Source organism: Dromaius novaehollandiae, chromosome 3, assembly GCF_036370855.1.
Source record: "Dromaius novaehollandiae isolate bDroNov1 chromosome 3, bDroNov1.hap1, whole genome shotgun sequence".
Taxonomy (NCBI): domain Eukaryota; kingdom Metazoa; phylum Chordata; class Aves; order Casuariiformes; family Dromaiidae; genus Dromaius; species Dromaius novaehollandiae.
In genome coordinates this window covers 118439086-118454393 of record NC_088100.1, presented here as the reverse complement: position 1 = coordinate 118454393, position 15308 = coordinate 118439086, and the positions used below count along the sequence as shown (strand labels likewise).

Genomic DNA, 15308 nt, shown 5'->3' with positions numbered 1-15308 from the left:
CATGCATAATTTTAATTCAGATTTTCACATATCATGGGCAGTATGCAACCAGTATGTATTTTGTATTTGATGATCTTTTTGCATTTTAGCTATTAACTCTGTTTATTAAGCAAACAGATTTTAAGAGCTTGTAAAAGGAAACAGAATACCAGCCAAAGAAATTCATGCCTTTCTTTTTCAGCAGAATACGTAGTGGTTAGCAGCAGTGCAAGCTTATTCATAAACATAACTCGAACCCTAATTTGAAGGATTCTCTTGTAGGCACAGAACAGCACATGTTCTGTCTTTGATTTTTCTGTCAAAACTAGCAAAGGAAACAACAGGAGCTAGTTTCAATGGTGGGTGCTACAAGGAGGATTCATGCCACTTAATCTGTTTTCACAGGGTGCCAAGAGATTTTCCTTAGTAATAACTCTGGGGCATGGCTGACCTGAGCTGGATTGAAGCTAGAGACATAAAAATGAAATTTCTTGCTACTAATCCCCTGCTTCAGCCATTTACCCTACTCAGGAGCAAAAGAATTCATAATCTTCCACAGACACATCTTATTACTGTGCAAATCAGTATGCAATAATTGACTTTTTTCAGCTGACCCAGTGCAGCTATCAATAGAACAGAAAAGAATATGTTGTAAGAAATCAAAACAAACTCTGCTTGTATTTGAACTTGTTACAACAACCAGGAGAGACTATATTATTAAGTGTCCCCTGAAAGTCTTCCAGATCCCAAATTTTCACAGTAAGTGTTCAGCTGATCATACAAAAAAAAAAAAAAAAGAGATATGGTCTTTTTTCACATTTGGATATAAGGAACTGACACATCATTCATTATCCATTTTTGACAGACAAGGTACTTAGAATTGTAGTTTGATGACTCTCCCTGCAAAGTATCACAGTCAATAACCATTTAGAACAATTCAGTCTTACCACTCTGTAGAGATACAGGAAGCTTTGACTTTATTCAACTCATCTTGAATAGCCTGTTTGGCTCGGATTTCAGCATCGAGAGCTGACTGTAGTTCCAACCTTGCTGACATATCTAGTTTTGCAAAGCGACGCATCTTCCAGGGCATGTCCTAATAAAGAATACAAAGAGGAAGAAGAAAGAGCAAAGGGAAAGAAGGCAGCAAATGAAGAGTATAATCAACTTCAACAATTATGTTCTTCAGTCTATTATGTTCTCAACATAAGAGTTCATCAACTCCAAAACACTCTGAAAAATCCTACAGAGTATTACAATTACTGTTATAATTTTTAAACTCAAGTAAGAAAAGGCAGGATGACTGTCTTATGCTGTCATAGTCTCCAAAGCAAAGAGACTTTAAATTCTAGTTTTGATGTTTGTTCATTCAAATTACAGTTACGTAGAGACTCATGCAAGAATGTTCACATTTTGTCAAAGTAAAAGATTTCAGGGTTTTCATGACACAAAGATTTTAAAGTAGTTACCTACACAAAATCACAGATAAAAATCACTTGACTTGTTTAATTAGTTGATCATTAATTTGGTATTCAGTTACTCAGAAGGGAAGGAAATTTAACTTTTGAATAACAGACACTCTACAGACAGGTTATTACGGGAGCTGAAACTATCAAATTACTGTTTTTTCAAGCCAAAAAATTTCTGATAGATGGAGTTGGAGTCTTACAGTTGCTCTTGCACCCAAACTGGAGTTCCTCAGGGCCTCTAGTTCTTCTGTCATTTTGGAGGCCAAGGCTTGAAGATAACCTCGAGCATCTTTTTCATCACTCACCCTAAACAATTTGGTAGAAGAAAGCAAGTATTTTAACCAAACAATTTAAAGAAAAAGCAGAACCCCCTTTAACAGAGTAGTAACTAGAAGCAGAAAAAAACAAAATACAAAACCCAAATCAAAAAAGCTAAGAGAAGAGAAAAAAATGAAACACACAACCATACAAAATTAAGCCTTTGCTGCTTTGCAGAGTTCCATTAAACAATATGCATGACTTAGACAAGGAATAAAGACAGACAAACTACATATCTAAGTAAGTAATAATATCTAAGTAAGTATTATCTCAGTATAAACATCACCTACCTGAAATTCAGACTGTGGCAAAGAAATCTTTTAGCATTAAACCTACTTTCAGGGAAGAAATTAAAACAAACACTATATCCAATAACTAACAGTTAGGCCACACAAATAACACTGGAACTAGTGTCTGTCTTTCTGAGAACTCTCTTGCTACTGTACCAATTGGCCATGAGAACTAGTCATTAAACAGTGATGTTACTATTCCAAGAAACAGTGATTAAATTAAGGAGAATCTAATTCTAATGTTATTAAACAGCAGAAGCCAGGTGAGGCTCTCTTATCCCCTAAACTTACTTTCTATCAATAAATGCTTTCTGAATGTAAACACATCAAAGAAAAGGCAAGTCTGGTTTTCAGATTCTTTGATCATCAGTTAAAAAGAAAATACTTTCCTTGATTAACCACAGCAGTAGATTCTTTCTTCACTTTGTCTCAGGCATTAACATAGAAAAGAAAGTTACTAAAACCTCAAGAAAACTGAGTAGCTTATGAAAAACCTTTAAAAGAAAAAAAGGGAAAAGAAGCACATTTCCTATCACTTTACATGCCTGGCTCTGAATATACTCAGCTTATCCATAGCAGAGGAAATTCAGTTTTGCAAAGCAAAGGTATACCCAAGTCATAGGTAAGCAGGTTGCAGAGAACGGTAGACTAACATACCACAGCTTAAGTCATAGTTACCTCTATCAACTCTAACCACAGAAATGTTTTAGGTGTGCTCTAGGTAATGATCCCTAAAATAGTTTTAAATAACTTTCAAGGAAGGAGGAATATAGTTTTTCTGCTTAATGCAAATTACCTTCTCCCTGTCTCCTGATCCTTCCTTACTAGTAATCCTGAGCATACTGGACCAGGCGTGAGCCAGTTCTCCAGAATGATGAATTTGTCTCATAGTGACCTCTGCAGAAAGGGATTTTCCCTCAGTGCATATGAAGCAATTTAAATTTCTGGGTGATGCTATGGGGTTCATACAAATAGTGAATATAGAAAAGGTATAACTTGCAAGTTTACTGTTCATTAATAAAAACAATTTAATGTTTCAGCAAAGATTCACAGGTAGTCACGAGGAGGCAGCAAAGACAGAGAGCACAAACTCTGAACTGCCACGGGCACAGGAGGAACAGAACTCTACCATATTGCCCTTCGGCAAGAGCATGATGCAAAAGCCATGGGTTAAATATTTACAACTTGCAGTGACTTCTGGATATGGAGTTTTAAGACATACAAATTTTAAGACCTATACAAGGAAAATTGCTTTAACATAGAGGAGGCTAATGCAAACATAGTGACCATTTGCCACAAAACATCCACTTGAAATAAAAAAATGAAGCCCTTTTTTATATTTCGGGCTTTACCTTCTTCCCCTCCTGCTTAAAGGGGGTGGAGAGAAACCTAGAAGAGAACCATGTCCTGTTTCTGTTAAAGACAGTTATCCAGCATTTTAAAGAATTTTAATATGAATGAGTCAGTATTTTTCCCCAAGGTATATCAGGACACAATGAAAGCATCATATAAACTTCTTTTCCCCCCTCATAACATTCTGGATAAAACACATATTGACTAGCAGATAAAGAAGATTTTGTCATATGCTCAAATACAAGCCACTGAAGATTGCTATGAAAATCAGAAGAGGGGAAAGATGTGAGAATTAGCACAAAATGCACTGGGAGGAGTGTAATGGAATGCATAATAAAAAGAAAACAACAAAAGAAAAATAGCAGTAGAAAGAGTGTGAGGCTTTCAAGGTGAGAAAGTAAGTTTTCTTGATGTACAAAAACAGAAAAGAGATTTTAGAAATCAGTGTTCTTCTGATCTTCTCTATTTTTAATGACATACAATCTTTGCAGAAGAAGGAACAAAGTCAAATCAAAAATAAGTCAGCACCTTTTTAAACACTCTTCTAATTAAAGCTGAAAAAACACTAAGTGTCCAATTTCATGGCATACGTATCTTTCTTCATGGAAGATGAGAAATCACTTCAGGTATTCGTTTTATAAAGCACAGAACTTTCAAGCTCTAAGTGCTGAAAGGTGCAAATGCAAAACCTCACAGAGATGTTTCACAGAACACGTACAATATAGAAAATAAAAATATACATAAGAGGCTTTTCTTTTTTTTAACCAAAAATCTATACTTACTTCAAGCAAATCTCTCAGACTATTGAAGATGGCAAATATAAACAGTACAACTTCAGTACAGGTTTGTTATCCACTAGATGGCAACATTCCCTTGATAATCATACATGTATGGATTAAACATTATATGAACCCAGGAGCTCTTGGAGCTTTTTGTTTTGTTACTGTTTTGCTGGGTGTTTTTTGCTTGGTTGGGTTTAAGAAAGATAAAGTAAGAATGGTAAAGTTACTCTTATTAATGTTTCCCTCCTTGCTTCTCTTTGCAGACCCCTAACAAACATAGCAAAAGACCTAAGAAAGAAAAGTTCTCTGGACACTTATTTCTTTCCTCAAAATAGAGATTATGTTAACTCTTCCACTTCCATGTATAACTGAAGTCTCTTAGAACGTTAGTTCATTAACTATAGAGTGCGTAAAACAGCGATGCAGTACAAAGTCCTGTATGATTAAATGTTACCTCTCAGTTGGAGCTGCTGAGAAATTTATAATCCCTCCATCTATTATCTCCCCCCAGTAAAACAGCATGAAAAATGACCAACATCCTGATAAACTTCAAATAACCATTGACAAGTGTCTGGCATTTTCTTTGTCAGGCTGCAATGAAAATCAGATTTCCTGAGTCTCAGTATCTGGGATATTTCTACAATACAAAATGAACCCAGAGGACTAGAGAACTTTTGCTAACAAGGAAGGGTCTTGAAGCCCTTGGATCCTATGCCAAGCTACATCTCACTTGATTTAAAAAACCTCAGAAAAGTCTGAGGCCCATGACTCCCAATTCTGTTGTAGTTTCTCAAAGCTTTCAAATTTCTGTCTTCATGTAACTATGCTCAAAACCTCCAACTTAATTTTTCCTCCCTCCCTTCCAAGCAAAATCTATAAAATTCCTTCTTAAAATTCTCAAAATTTCCTTCTGCTCCCAAACCCTGAAATTTCCCCCATACCTCCCCAATTTCTATCTTACAGATAATTAACTTCTGGTTATTCTTACCTCAAACACAATGCATTTCAGGAATTTTCAAGTTCTGAGTTTCTTACGCTTGAATTTCCCCAGAAGTTTTGCTAGTTATTTGATGTACTATTATACTCTAAAGTCTTTCACAGAATTTGTGTGGGCTTTCTTCTGAGAGCAACCAGGTTCCAGAATTCAAATAATTACTTATGGGACCTTTTAAGGTTTGATTTAGCACAGAAGTTCTTTTTCTTTTTACAGCAAATCAATCATTAAAATAAAGATCAACCACACTACAGTTGGCTGGAAAGACATCTCGACTACAAGAAGAATATTAGCTGAAACTTCTGAGTCCCAACAGTCAGAGCTTCTGGTCTCAGCGGAACAGAAACATGATGTCCACTCTATGGGTGGATAAATGAAGTAGGATTTACCTCATCCATCTATACATACCCAACGATACAGAATTCTTCATTCAATCTAGGTGTCTTTAGCTTCCTTTACAATCAATGGAAACAGAGACTTCCACAGTACTCGTCATCTGATTTGTCTTAGCTGTCTACCATAGGACCGTTCTAAAATTAGGTTAAATGAATCCCACTCAGAGAGGCTAATAAGTTAAGATTCTTGCCAAGTACTTTGGGAATCACTACCAGAGATTTCCATTGACCTCCTTTCTGCAGCAGATCCGACGTACAGTACTGTGGCTGGAAGACTCATTTTTTCAGTGACTGCATTAACCTAATACGCAATGAATCTCTTCCCCATCTGCCATACGAAAATTTATAGCTGACTATATAAGCCTCAATATTTCTTATTCTTGTCAAGGAATGACGAGTAGTTTGGATAATATAAGCTTGTCAATCTAATAGCTCCATTAAGGCTGAATGATCCGTGAGAGTCTATAGCTACCACGTTAGAATTTGCAATGAAATTTTGATTCAAGTACATATTAAAAAGTTGACTCTATTTATGGTCTCTTGGGATAATAGTATCAATAATAAAAAAAAGCCTTTGGACGTTTGCCATAAGCAAGATGCAAAAGAGCACCGTAAGAAAGCAGGGAGAGGCTAAGGGGAACATGATAAGCCATTAAAATTACTCACATTTTATAAAAGCTAAAAGAAAGAATAGTTTAGAAGGGCTGAAGGAGTATCAGCTGTGAATGAAGCAATGATCTTCACCTGCAATGTGGACTCAAACAATGGGGAAGATTTCCTAAGAGAGAGATCTAACAGACTATGACAAAACACTCGAAGGAAATAATGAACTCCTTCGGCTTCTGCTACTTAAAACAGGGCTAGAATAAACCTCTGAACTACCATAGGGAGCTGAGCAAACCACTTACAAAACCAGGCAGTTAATTTCATCTGTGATTTCCTGTCCTTCAAGACTCATGGCCCTAAAAAAAAGATGGTGGCCTAAAATCATTTTTAAGAAGTAGAAAGTATGCTTCCAAAATATAATACTATTAAAATAGTATTTTATTGGAAAATCTGTTAGTTTTGGAGAGGGAGCCTACAAGCTCTACCCTAATGCGTCAGATCTAAGGCATTATGGTGTCACAAAGAAGATGTGAATGGGTGTGGATTTAAACTGCATGTTTTTCTTAAGAAAACACAGGCTTGTAACTGCTTAAATAAGATTCATTTCCTTTAAATTAAGATTTTTAAACATGTTTAAAATTTTTTAAGATGTTTAAAATACTTAATATAGTGTCCCTTGTTCAATAGCAAGAAATCCCCAAATAAGGACCTAGTTTTAGCATGCAGGGCTGAACTCAGTGGGTAGCAGATGGAACTACCACGTTATCTGGGAATCAAAAGAAAAATTTAAACACAAACTGAAAAAAAAATTTTAAGCCAAGATATGGCTTCACAATGCTGAACAAAATTTAAAATAGGCAGATAGAAGTATGGATAAAAATGAGATATGTACAGCAATGAGAAAAAAATCTGCCTTGGTTACAGTTTTGGTCTCCTTAATATTTGCTGGGAACATTTTTTTAATGTAATTGTTGAGTTTTTAGCCCTCTACCATAATAAAAAAGATCAGAAAAAGTGGTAACTTTAGTTCTGAAAGTTACAGACTTCATGTTCCAGACCTTTTTTCATGAAGCATCTTTAGAGATTAAAAAAAAAAAAAAAAAAAAAAGCTTCCCACCCGACACATCTGATTATATGCAAGATACTTTACCATATACCCGAACCACATCAGTAGTACATTCTTAAAACATTAAACCCTCATATAAATTGGAGAAGGGGCTGTCTTAATAGCTGTTGGTATATTAGCTGTTGGTATATTTTTACACAGTGTCAAGTAAAAACTATCCACAACTAAGGCTGACCTGGCTTCTTCCAGAACTTCCAAGTTTTATGAGTGCTTTCACATGTAAATCTGAAAAATGGGGTTTAGTTAGCTTGGTGCATTAAGTATTTCCTTAAAGTAATCAAACAATTCTCTAGGAACAATATGGAATGTGAAATAACAGACTTGTCTTTCTTGTTATCTTGATTTTTTTCTTCTAAATAAATAAGAAGTTCTGATCAGCTACAAATTATTTCTTTTTTTGAACCACTTCAGTTTATTTTTTTATTATTATTTCAATGATATTATACGATATTATTATATCATTATTTTATTATTTCAAAGAGGCAGTCTACTACACTTACAGTTGTATGACAGAAAAGATTTAAAAGGAATATGCACAAATTAGCCCCTTTAAATTTTTAACTTCTACTATGAATAGAATGTGTTGAGACACTACGGACTTGCTAACACATATTGGAGCTACATCATTTTATGTAACAAACACTGTCTAAAACAATTCCAGAAACCCAGAACACAGCCTTTCTTTCTTGATATGCATCAAACAGTTTTACTCAAAAGCCAAAACTTTCTCCATATTTGGACAACAGAATTATACTGACATTAGAACAATGTCAAACTAGGATTCTTTGAAAACAATGTTTCCCATTTTTGCTTGGATGCAATAAGTTAGATTATTTAGCTAATATGAGACAGGAAAAATGGGGGAAAAATCAAGTAGTAAATAAAAGTCAGTCAAAAAAACCCCAAAAAAACAAGATTAATATATGATTACGAAATCTTCCCAGAAGTGAGTGATCTGTAAAAAAATGTCTGAATACAGACGGTTTCCACAGAAACTAAATGCTACACTGGACCACAGAAAGGGAAGGGAGGGAAACAGGAATACAGAGGAAAAATAAAGGCCACCTGGAAAAAGCAATCTTCTCTTAATTTTTTCAGCTTGTTATTCTTTTCTCAATTTATTTATTAAAACTAGGCAGAAACCCTTATAAATGTAATGTCACTATTTAACATAAGTGTTATTGCCGATGTCACTTGACTGGAATTTTTTAGTCTCCAACGCTCTCCTTGTAGAAATCACATGACAGTTGCGCTATCTGGGTGTCACTCTGCCACGTGCAGAGCAGCCGAAGGAAGTGAACGCTGGGACACAACTACTGTGCGCCGCTGCTTCTCCCAGGCTGCTGCTCCCGGGAGTGACAGCCGCGGATGGCTCCCTGCAGCATTCTTCCAAAGCCACAAGCCACACCCAAAGCCTAGCAGTCTTTTGCACTTAAAACAGATGTATCTGCAAAGACGCTTTCGCTCTTAGGGAAGAACGCAGTTTTTTACCTTCGGACATTATTAAAATCTCAGGCAAAAATATAGCAAAATCCTGGATGGGTGTAAGCACTCGCAACTGCGACATGCAGATGCAGAATTCAGAACAGCCATACCAAATACCATCCTTTACCAAGTGCTTCTGCAATGACATTAGAGCTGAGGACTCACCACTGGATGATCTCAGTGATTTGGGCCTCCCAGTGGGCCACAGACTCCTTTTTATCGGCCAGGTCTCTCATCTCTTCCTCCAGCTGCCGGTTGTTCATACTCAGCCTCTCAAACATGGTGGTGAGCTGAATGAGAATTTAAACAACTTGTTAAATATATAACCCTCCTGGGACTTCACCTTACTGACTCCAAGTCACACACATGCACTTGGTGCATCTGCATTAGAATTGGCACATCCATCACAATAAATGCCATGTAACAATAAAAGCCAGAATCGTATGGCCTTAGCTGTACTGAAAGGCCTTTTTTAAGGACTGGAATATATTTTTACTCAAACAAATTAGTTTCCTGAGAATTAGTCTCTAAATATCTCTACAATTCTTAGGAGTTTTCTGTGTTGCACAGTATAGAGACGGAATACTCTATATTGAAAAAAATTACATTAAAAGGGCAAAGCAGGAGCACAAAAATTTTTATAACTCAGATAAAACAGCCAAATCTCTCCCTTCTTTAGTAACTATGGAGAATGAGAGGCTTAATAGATACAGCTGCGAGTCAGGACTGAGATCCTGCAGGTGTCTCACATTCCCCTATTTTTCATTTTACTCACTTGCAGACAGGGAAATTGAAATTAAATGCACATCTGTAAGTACAATATAGCATACCTAGCAATTAACCTCACTTGCATTCACAGAGCTGTCATTCACACATGCACATTCTGCAAGACAAAAGCAAGAGCTAACCTGAGTCGGTATTGGGGACTAAACCTCCATTATGCTAAATAATTATTCACAAAGTCATAATGGGAACCAGAGATCAGACAGACCTTTCAGGAAGGCCTGCTTAAGGGAATTAATTTCATATGAAAGGCTTCTTTTAGCACTGAAATAAATTAACAAATCAAAAAGATGCAAAAATACCAATTTTTAATCTAGTCTGCCCTTTTCACTCCTAATATGACTACTCCACTATATATTTATAATTTAAATGGGTTTATCATGTAAATAGGCCTATTTGTTAAATGTCATTTGACAAGACAAATACAAAGCTAAGCAAATTGGAAAAATGAAAAAGCAGAAGAGCTATTAAAGTGACTAGTCTCTAACTGTTCTTGAACTATGCTTATATAAATGCTTATACTGGTATGAAAATATACTTTAATTTGAACATTGACATGCAAACAGGCTTACTTTAAAGAACACCATACTTTCATCATATTTAAAAAAAATTAATGCATTAAAGAAAGGACAGACAAGTATAGCAATATATGGCCAATCCGTAATGAACTTGAATAACCAGTCAAAATAAACAATAAAAAGATAACCTAAAAGCTTGAAACATACTTATTCCTTGCTCAACACAATCCTCAATTTAATTGCCTTATCATTTGTATTTTTTTTAGAATCTCAGAGCAACACTTAATCTCACCAGCCACGAGGGGCCCTGTTATTTCACAGTAATTGACATGCAAATCCATTCTGTTTAATCACATCGTTAACCATGTATTTTTATATTTGGGTCATACAAGCAAGCCCTCTTTCTTTTGGCTTAAGATACTGTCAAGAGTTCATCTTATCAAACTGTAAGACCGTGTAACTGAATTCTCCCATATATAAACACACACATACATGCACATATGTGCACATATTCTCAAATTCAGATGCATGTACACAGGTGCAAAAGATCAATTAATACAATCTCTACTTAAATCAAACATTAATCTTGTCCTGCATATTATTAAATTCTGCTGCCAATTAAGAGTTATTAATGACCACAATAGCTCTACATAGCATTCTTGTATACTCAAAACTCAGCTAATCAGCACTCACCTTATCAAGCTCATTTGAAAGTTTCTTGTTCTCCTCTGTTAGCAGAATCTTTTCTCGTTCATATTTCTGTTTGAATTCTGTTTCAAATTCCTCTCTTTCACTTTGGCTAAGAAATAAAATGAAGCACAATTAGAAGGTTTCCTATTCTGAAAACAACCTACCATACTATTTATTTAAAGTTTTAAAGATCGATGCACACAGTAGCTGAAAGAAAAGTACTATATTGGTAATCTCTCAGCCTATTAAAAATAAGCAAAGAATGTGTTATACTACCATTTTAGGGCTATAAGACAGTCTGCTGAATTTTATCATTAGACAATTACCTTTCCTTCACTACTGAATTAATAGAGCTCCACTGAGCTAATGTTTATCAATCCACTTACACATATTTTATTCTTTACATTGAGAAATTGTAAATTTGAAGGGCAAAGACAGCATGGCGTATTCCTAGACATTCAACGTAAATTCTCTGAAAGTTCATTAAAATGTTATTTTAACTCTTCTACATTTGCACAGTTCCAGGTTTCATAGAGAATGACCTGCAAACATGACCCCATATGAAACCAGAACACATGGAAGTTAAATTAAAACACTGGGGACTGAGTCGCTGATGAGAAAAGCTTAAATGTGCAGTCATCTGCAGGCAATTCAGCACAGCCAGAGGACAAAGCTGAAGAGTTAATTCAGTTACCATTCGCCTACTATCAGTAAGAAGTGGATGGATAACCTACACACTCACAGTATCACCAGATTTGTAGGTGGGTTTGGATCACGCTTTCTGAAAAGGAGTTTCAAACTAGCTGTTTCCCCCAACCCCTCCCTTCTTTTGTGGGTCTCATTCAGCACACAAAAACCCTTGACTGATTCTCTTTAACATCAACTTTAATCTTGCCCAATGAACATGGGAATCCAAAAATAAATGAAACTATACGTCCTCTGTTTGCAAAAAACACTGTCATTTCTTTAAAGATGCGTACTCCGATGCTGTAGACCCATAACTCCCACCTCAAATCTACTCCTTCTAGATTCACTCTATCTGCAGTTTCAGGAGGATGATTTTGTGGCATCCTGTATTCACTGTGACAGATACCTGGTACACAGCTCCTCAGCAGCTCGATGAAACTGTACTATAAATACCACAGGTACAAAAATATGAATCAAATAAATAAATAGCACTGTCCAGTCACTAAAAGGTTTGACAAGTGCCCAGTAAAAGGACGAACTCAGTAACAACAAAATCCAGGGGAACTGGATTTGCAACTGTGTTGGCAGAATTGCATGTTGTGCAATAGAGAAATTCCCCCCTCACCTCCGTGTCTGAAAGGGAGAACTACTGCAACTGCCGAATTGCAGCAACACCCTTAAAAGCTGTGAAGTGTCAGTGGCTACACTGAACCCAGCTAGAAGCAAGGCTGGTTTGAATTTCCTATTCCTAATTTGAAATTCATTTAGGGCTTCAACCGCTCTTTGAAATCTAGCACAGCCTCATGGCGAAATCCTATGTCACCAGGCTTCCTTTGAAACATAACACTATGTGCTCGCAAAGTAACATACTATAGCTACTGTTTTAGCTCCCAGCTTGAAATCCACCACCGCTCCTTCCCTATACCAACAGATTCTAGGCATATGATGAGCCAGCTAGGGAAAAGGCAGAAAAAGATTAAAGCACTGGCTGCCAGGGGAATTAATAACAGGTCTCGCTTCTGTTCGCAAGGCATAGATGCAAAGTTAATTTCTCAGACAGTAGAGCAAAGTATTTTTAGTTCATTTGGTTAACCTCTTTTGTTTAGCTTTTATGTATTTATGGTTTTGTTTAGAGGGTTTGGTTGTTCTATACTTGTCCAAAACATCTTCTTTAAAGGCTCTAAGGCTAAACACAGCCTTAAAAGCACCAGCAATAGTGGCAGTAGATTAAGTGAGCTCTGGATCAGTAAAGGACTCCAACATATTTTTAAGTTCTTAATTCAAGCGGTGATTGTCACTATTCTCAGTCAGATTACTATAATATAATACACGAACAAAGGAGACAGACTTTAAACAGAGGAGAATATGGATATAATCTGTCATACCCAAGTATCAACTTTGCCATCCCCAGAATTGTGCCAGGCTCCGTAGGTGTACCTTGGGCAGCCAGGAAGACCAAAATACCATATCTGCTTTGAAGCCTGGCATCCTCCTCTCCCACCAAGCTTTCTCTCTCATCTAAAATTTAGCTATTTATCTGCTCTTGAAGTTTAAGAAATCATACATGATCTAGATTTCTTTTTAATCACTGAAACAACTGTAGCAAACCACATGTAAGCAATGTGAAATACGGCTTTGTGATACTACTTTGTCACCCAGCTCTTTGCTGTAGCTGTATAAAACAGAAAAATTTTTTATCTTACCACTTTGAAACCAAGAAAAGTAGACCTGAAGCAAAAAGCCCAAAACCTATTTTAGTATTTTAAAGTACCTCTGTACTTTATAATCTATCATTAAATGACAGGCTTAGAAGAAACTTCTACAAACATAATTTATTTTACAGAGTTTCTTGCACTTTTTCCTAAAATACTAGATAACAACCATTCTAAGAAATGGAATATCATACTACACGGATCACTGGCCTAATACTGTGTTCCTATATTCCCAATTTCAAGGGCATGCAGCTTATCAGACTTCAGCAAAGGGCTATCATTTTATACAGAAAAGTAGTTTCTCTCCCTTGATGACTTAGGTTGTTGAACTAGTAAAAGCAAGAGAGCTTACATTTGAAGGAAATAAGGAAAAAACACCTATTTTCAAAAATAAAGTAGAAGCCACCACAACGCACATTAAAAAAAAAGATAAAGGTGTTCACAGAGAATAGTTTTTTGACAAAGCTCTTACCGACCCTTGCCTGAATAACCTACATAATTCCTCTAGATTATAGCCCTTATAAAGCAGTGCAGCTACAGCATCGTGTCAAAGTCATTTTTTTAAAAATGCACACTGAAGAGCCTTTTTAGATTTAAGTTTTTTTTCCCAAACTGTATATGATTCAACCCCACCCCACAGCTATTGTTGCAGTAATTCCACTCGATTCAGCATAAAGCCTCCAGGTGCTTCCTTTTCAACCCTCACATTGAACAACTCTGTATTGGCAGACTCACAAAAAGCTTTGTATGTCTGATTACAAAAGCTAAAAACAATGCATGAAAGGAGAAACAACAACAAAAAAATCAATGTTCTTTTAAGGAAAACTACCAAATACTACATATCGAGCAACAATAGCAATTCTTCCACTCCTAATATTTAAGCTTCCCTTCTAATCTCTGAACTACTACAGATGTCAATCTGTAGCAAATCATGCATACTCATACCTTGAACAGTGGACTTTGCATTTGTGTGGAGTCCTAATACTTGCTATGAAATTCTGCATCGCTATTTAACAAAACCCAGCTGAAGGTTAGGCTTTTGCTAATCACTCTCTATGCATGGACATCTGACCTTGTATGTTGCTGAAGCCCTTCCCACTCGGGGCCAAATGTTGGATTCTGGTTATGTGCTACACCTGTTCAAGCTTTAAAATCTTCTCTTACACCAACACACTTGAAATACATATGGAAATACATGCTTAAATCACCATTCATTTTAGATTTGGATCCAGTTCACCTTTTATTTACAGAGAGAAACTTGACTGAAACTAGGTTTATGAATAGCTAGCATGCAGCCAACTTTGTTAAGCTATGTGTTATTTCGCTGGAGATGGACATCCAGTTATAACTTCTGCAGCTACACAACCGTGGAATGGTTCTGACAAAACTCAAAGGGGATTTTGGGCTGATCAGCACGTGGAGGCACGATCTTTAAGAAAAGTTTAGCCTGCAGAAAGAAGTACTAACGGTTCTTTATACAGCATTCTTCCTTCTGAGACACTACTTAACTGACATGGCAATAGGAATACTGTGCTATCATCTTTATATACTACAAGAGAGTGTAGTCTTTTTTGCATTTATAACTCAGAGGTCAGGAAAAGCATCAAGTTGTGGTACAGTGAAAACACACTGCTGATAAAAATTTTAGTTCTCATTCTAAAACAAAGCAGTAACCTACTGTGAAAATACGCTCAAGGTATGAATAGCTACATTCTAAGAAGAAATGGTTCATCCATTGCATTCTAAGCTATGTGATCTGCTTTTTCTACAGGAAATACTTTACCAGAGAAACTGGTAAGCTATTTGCATAGGGGTTTTTTTTTGAAAAAATGCTTTTATTTTATTTACGACTTACAGTCAAGGACTCACTACAGCTTGACTAAGCTTTGAATAAGAGCTTCTCCTTTAGGGATTTTCTAATATCCTATCTTACTATAGCAGGAAAAAGAAGCATCTATGCTAGTATTTATAAAACATTTTGAACTTTTTTTTTTATGAATGGAAGTGATAATACATTCAAGCCATGACTTTTACTATTTCCAGTACTACATTATCCAATAGGAAAATTTCTTTTTGTTGATGAATGCCTCCAGGAACATTCTCAAGGCCAGTTATAAGCTC

At 36.1% G+C, this 15308-nt stretch overlaps 1 protein-coding gene across 4 annotated transcripts in view; it reads right to left on the bottom strand.

Moving 5' to 3' along the window:
• CDC42BPA (CDC42 binding protein kinase alpha) overlaps positions 1-15308 on the bottom strand; it is a 193058-nt gene that overhangs the window by 46431 nt on the left and 131319 nt on the right. For all 4 annotated transcript variants that reach the window (XM_064509927.1, XM_064509929.1, XM_026094724.2 and 1 more), the window contains 4 exons: positions 10792-10897; positions 8963-9087; positions 1649-1754; positions 927-1075 (listed from right to left, as the gene is read on the bottom strand). In XM_064509927.1, coding sequence (XP_064365997.1) covers positions 927-1075; positions 1649-1754; positions 8963-9087; positions 10792-10897 — 486 coding nt within the window. The remainder of the gene's footprint in view (positions 1-926; positions 1076-1648; positions 1755-8962; positions 9088-10791; positions 10898-15308) is intronic.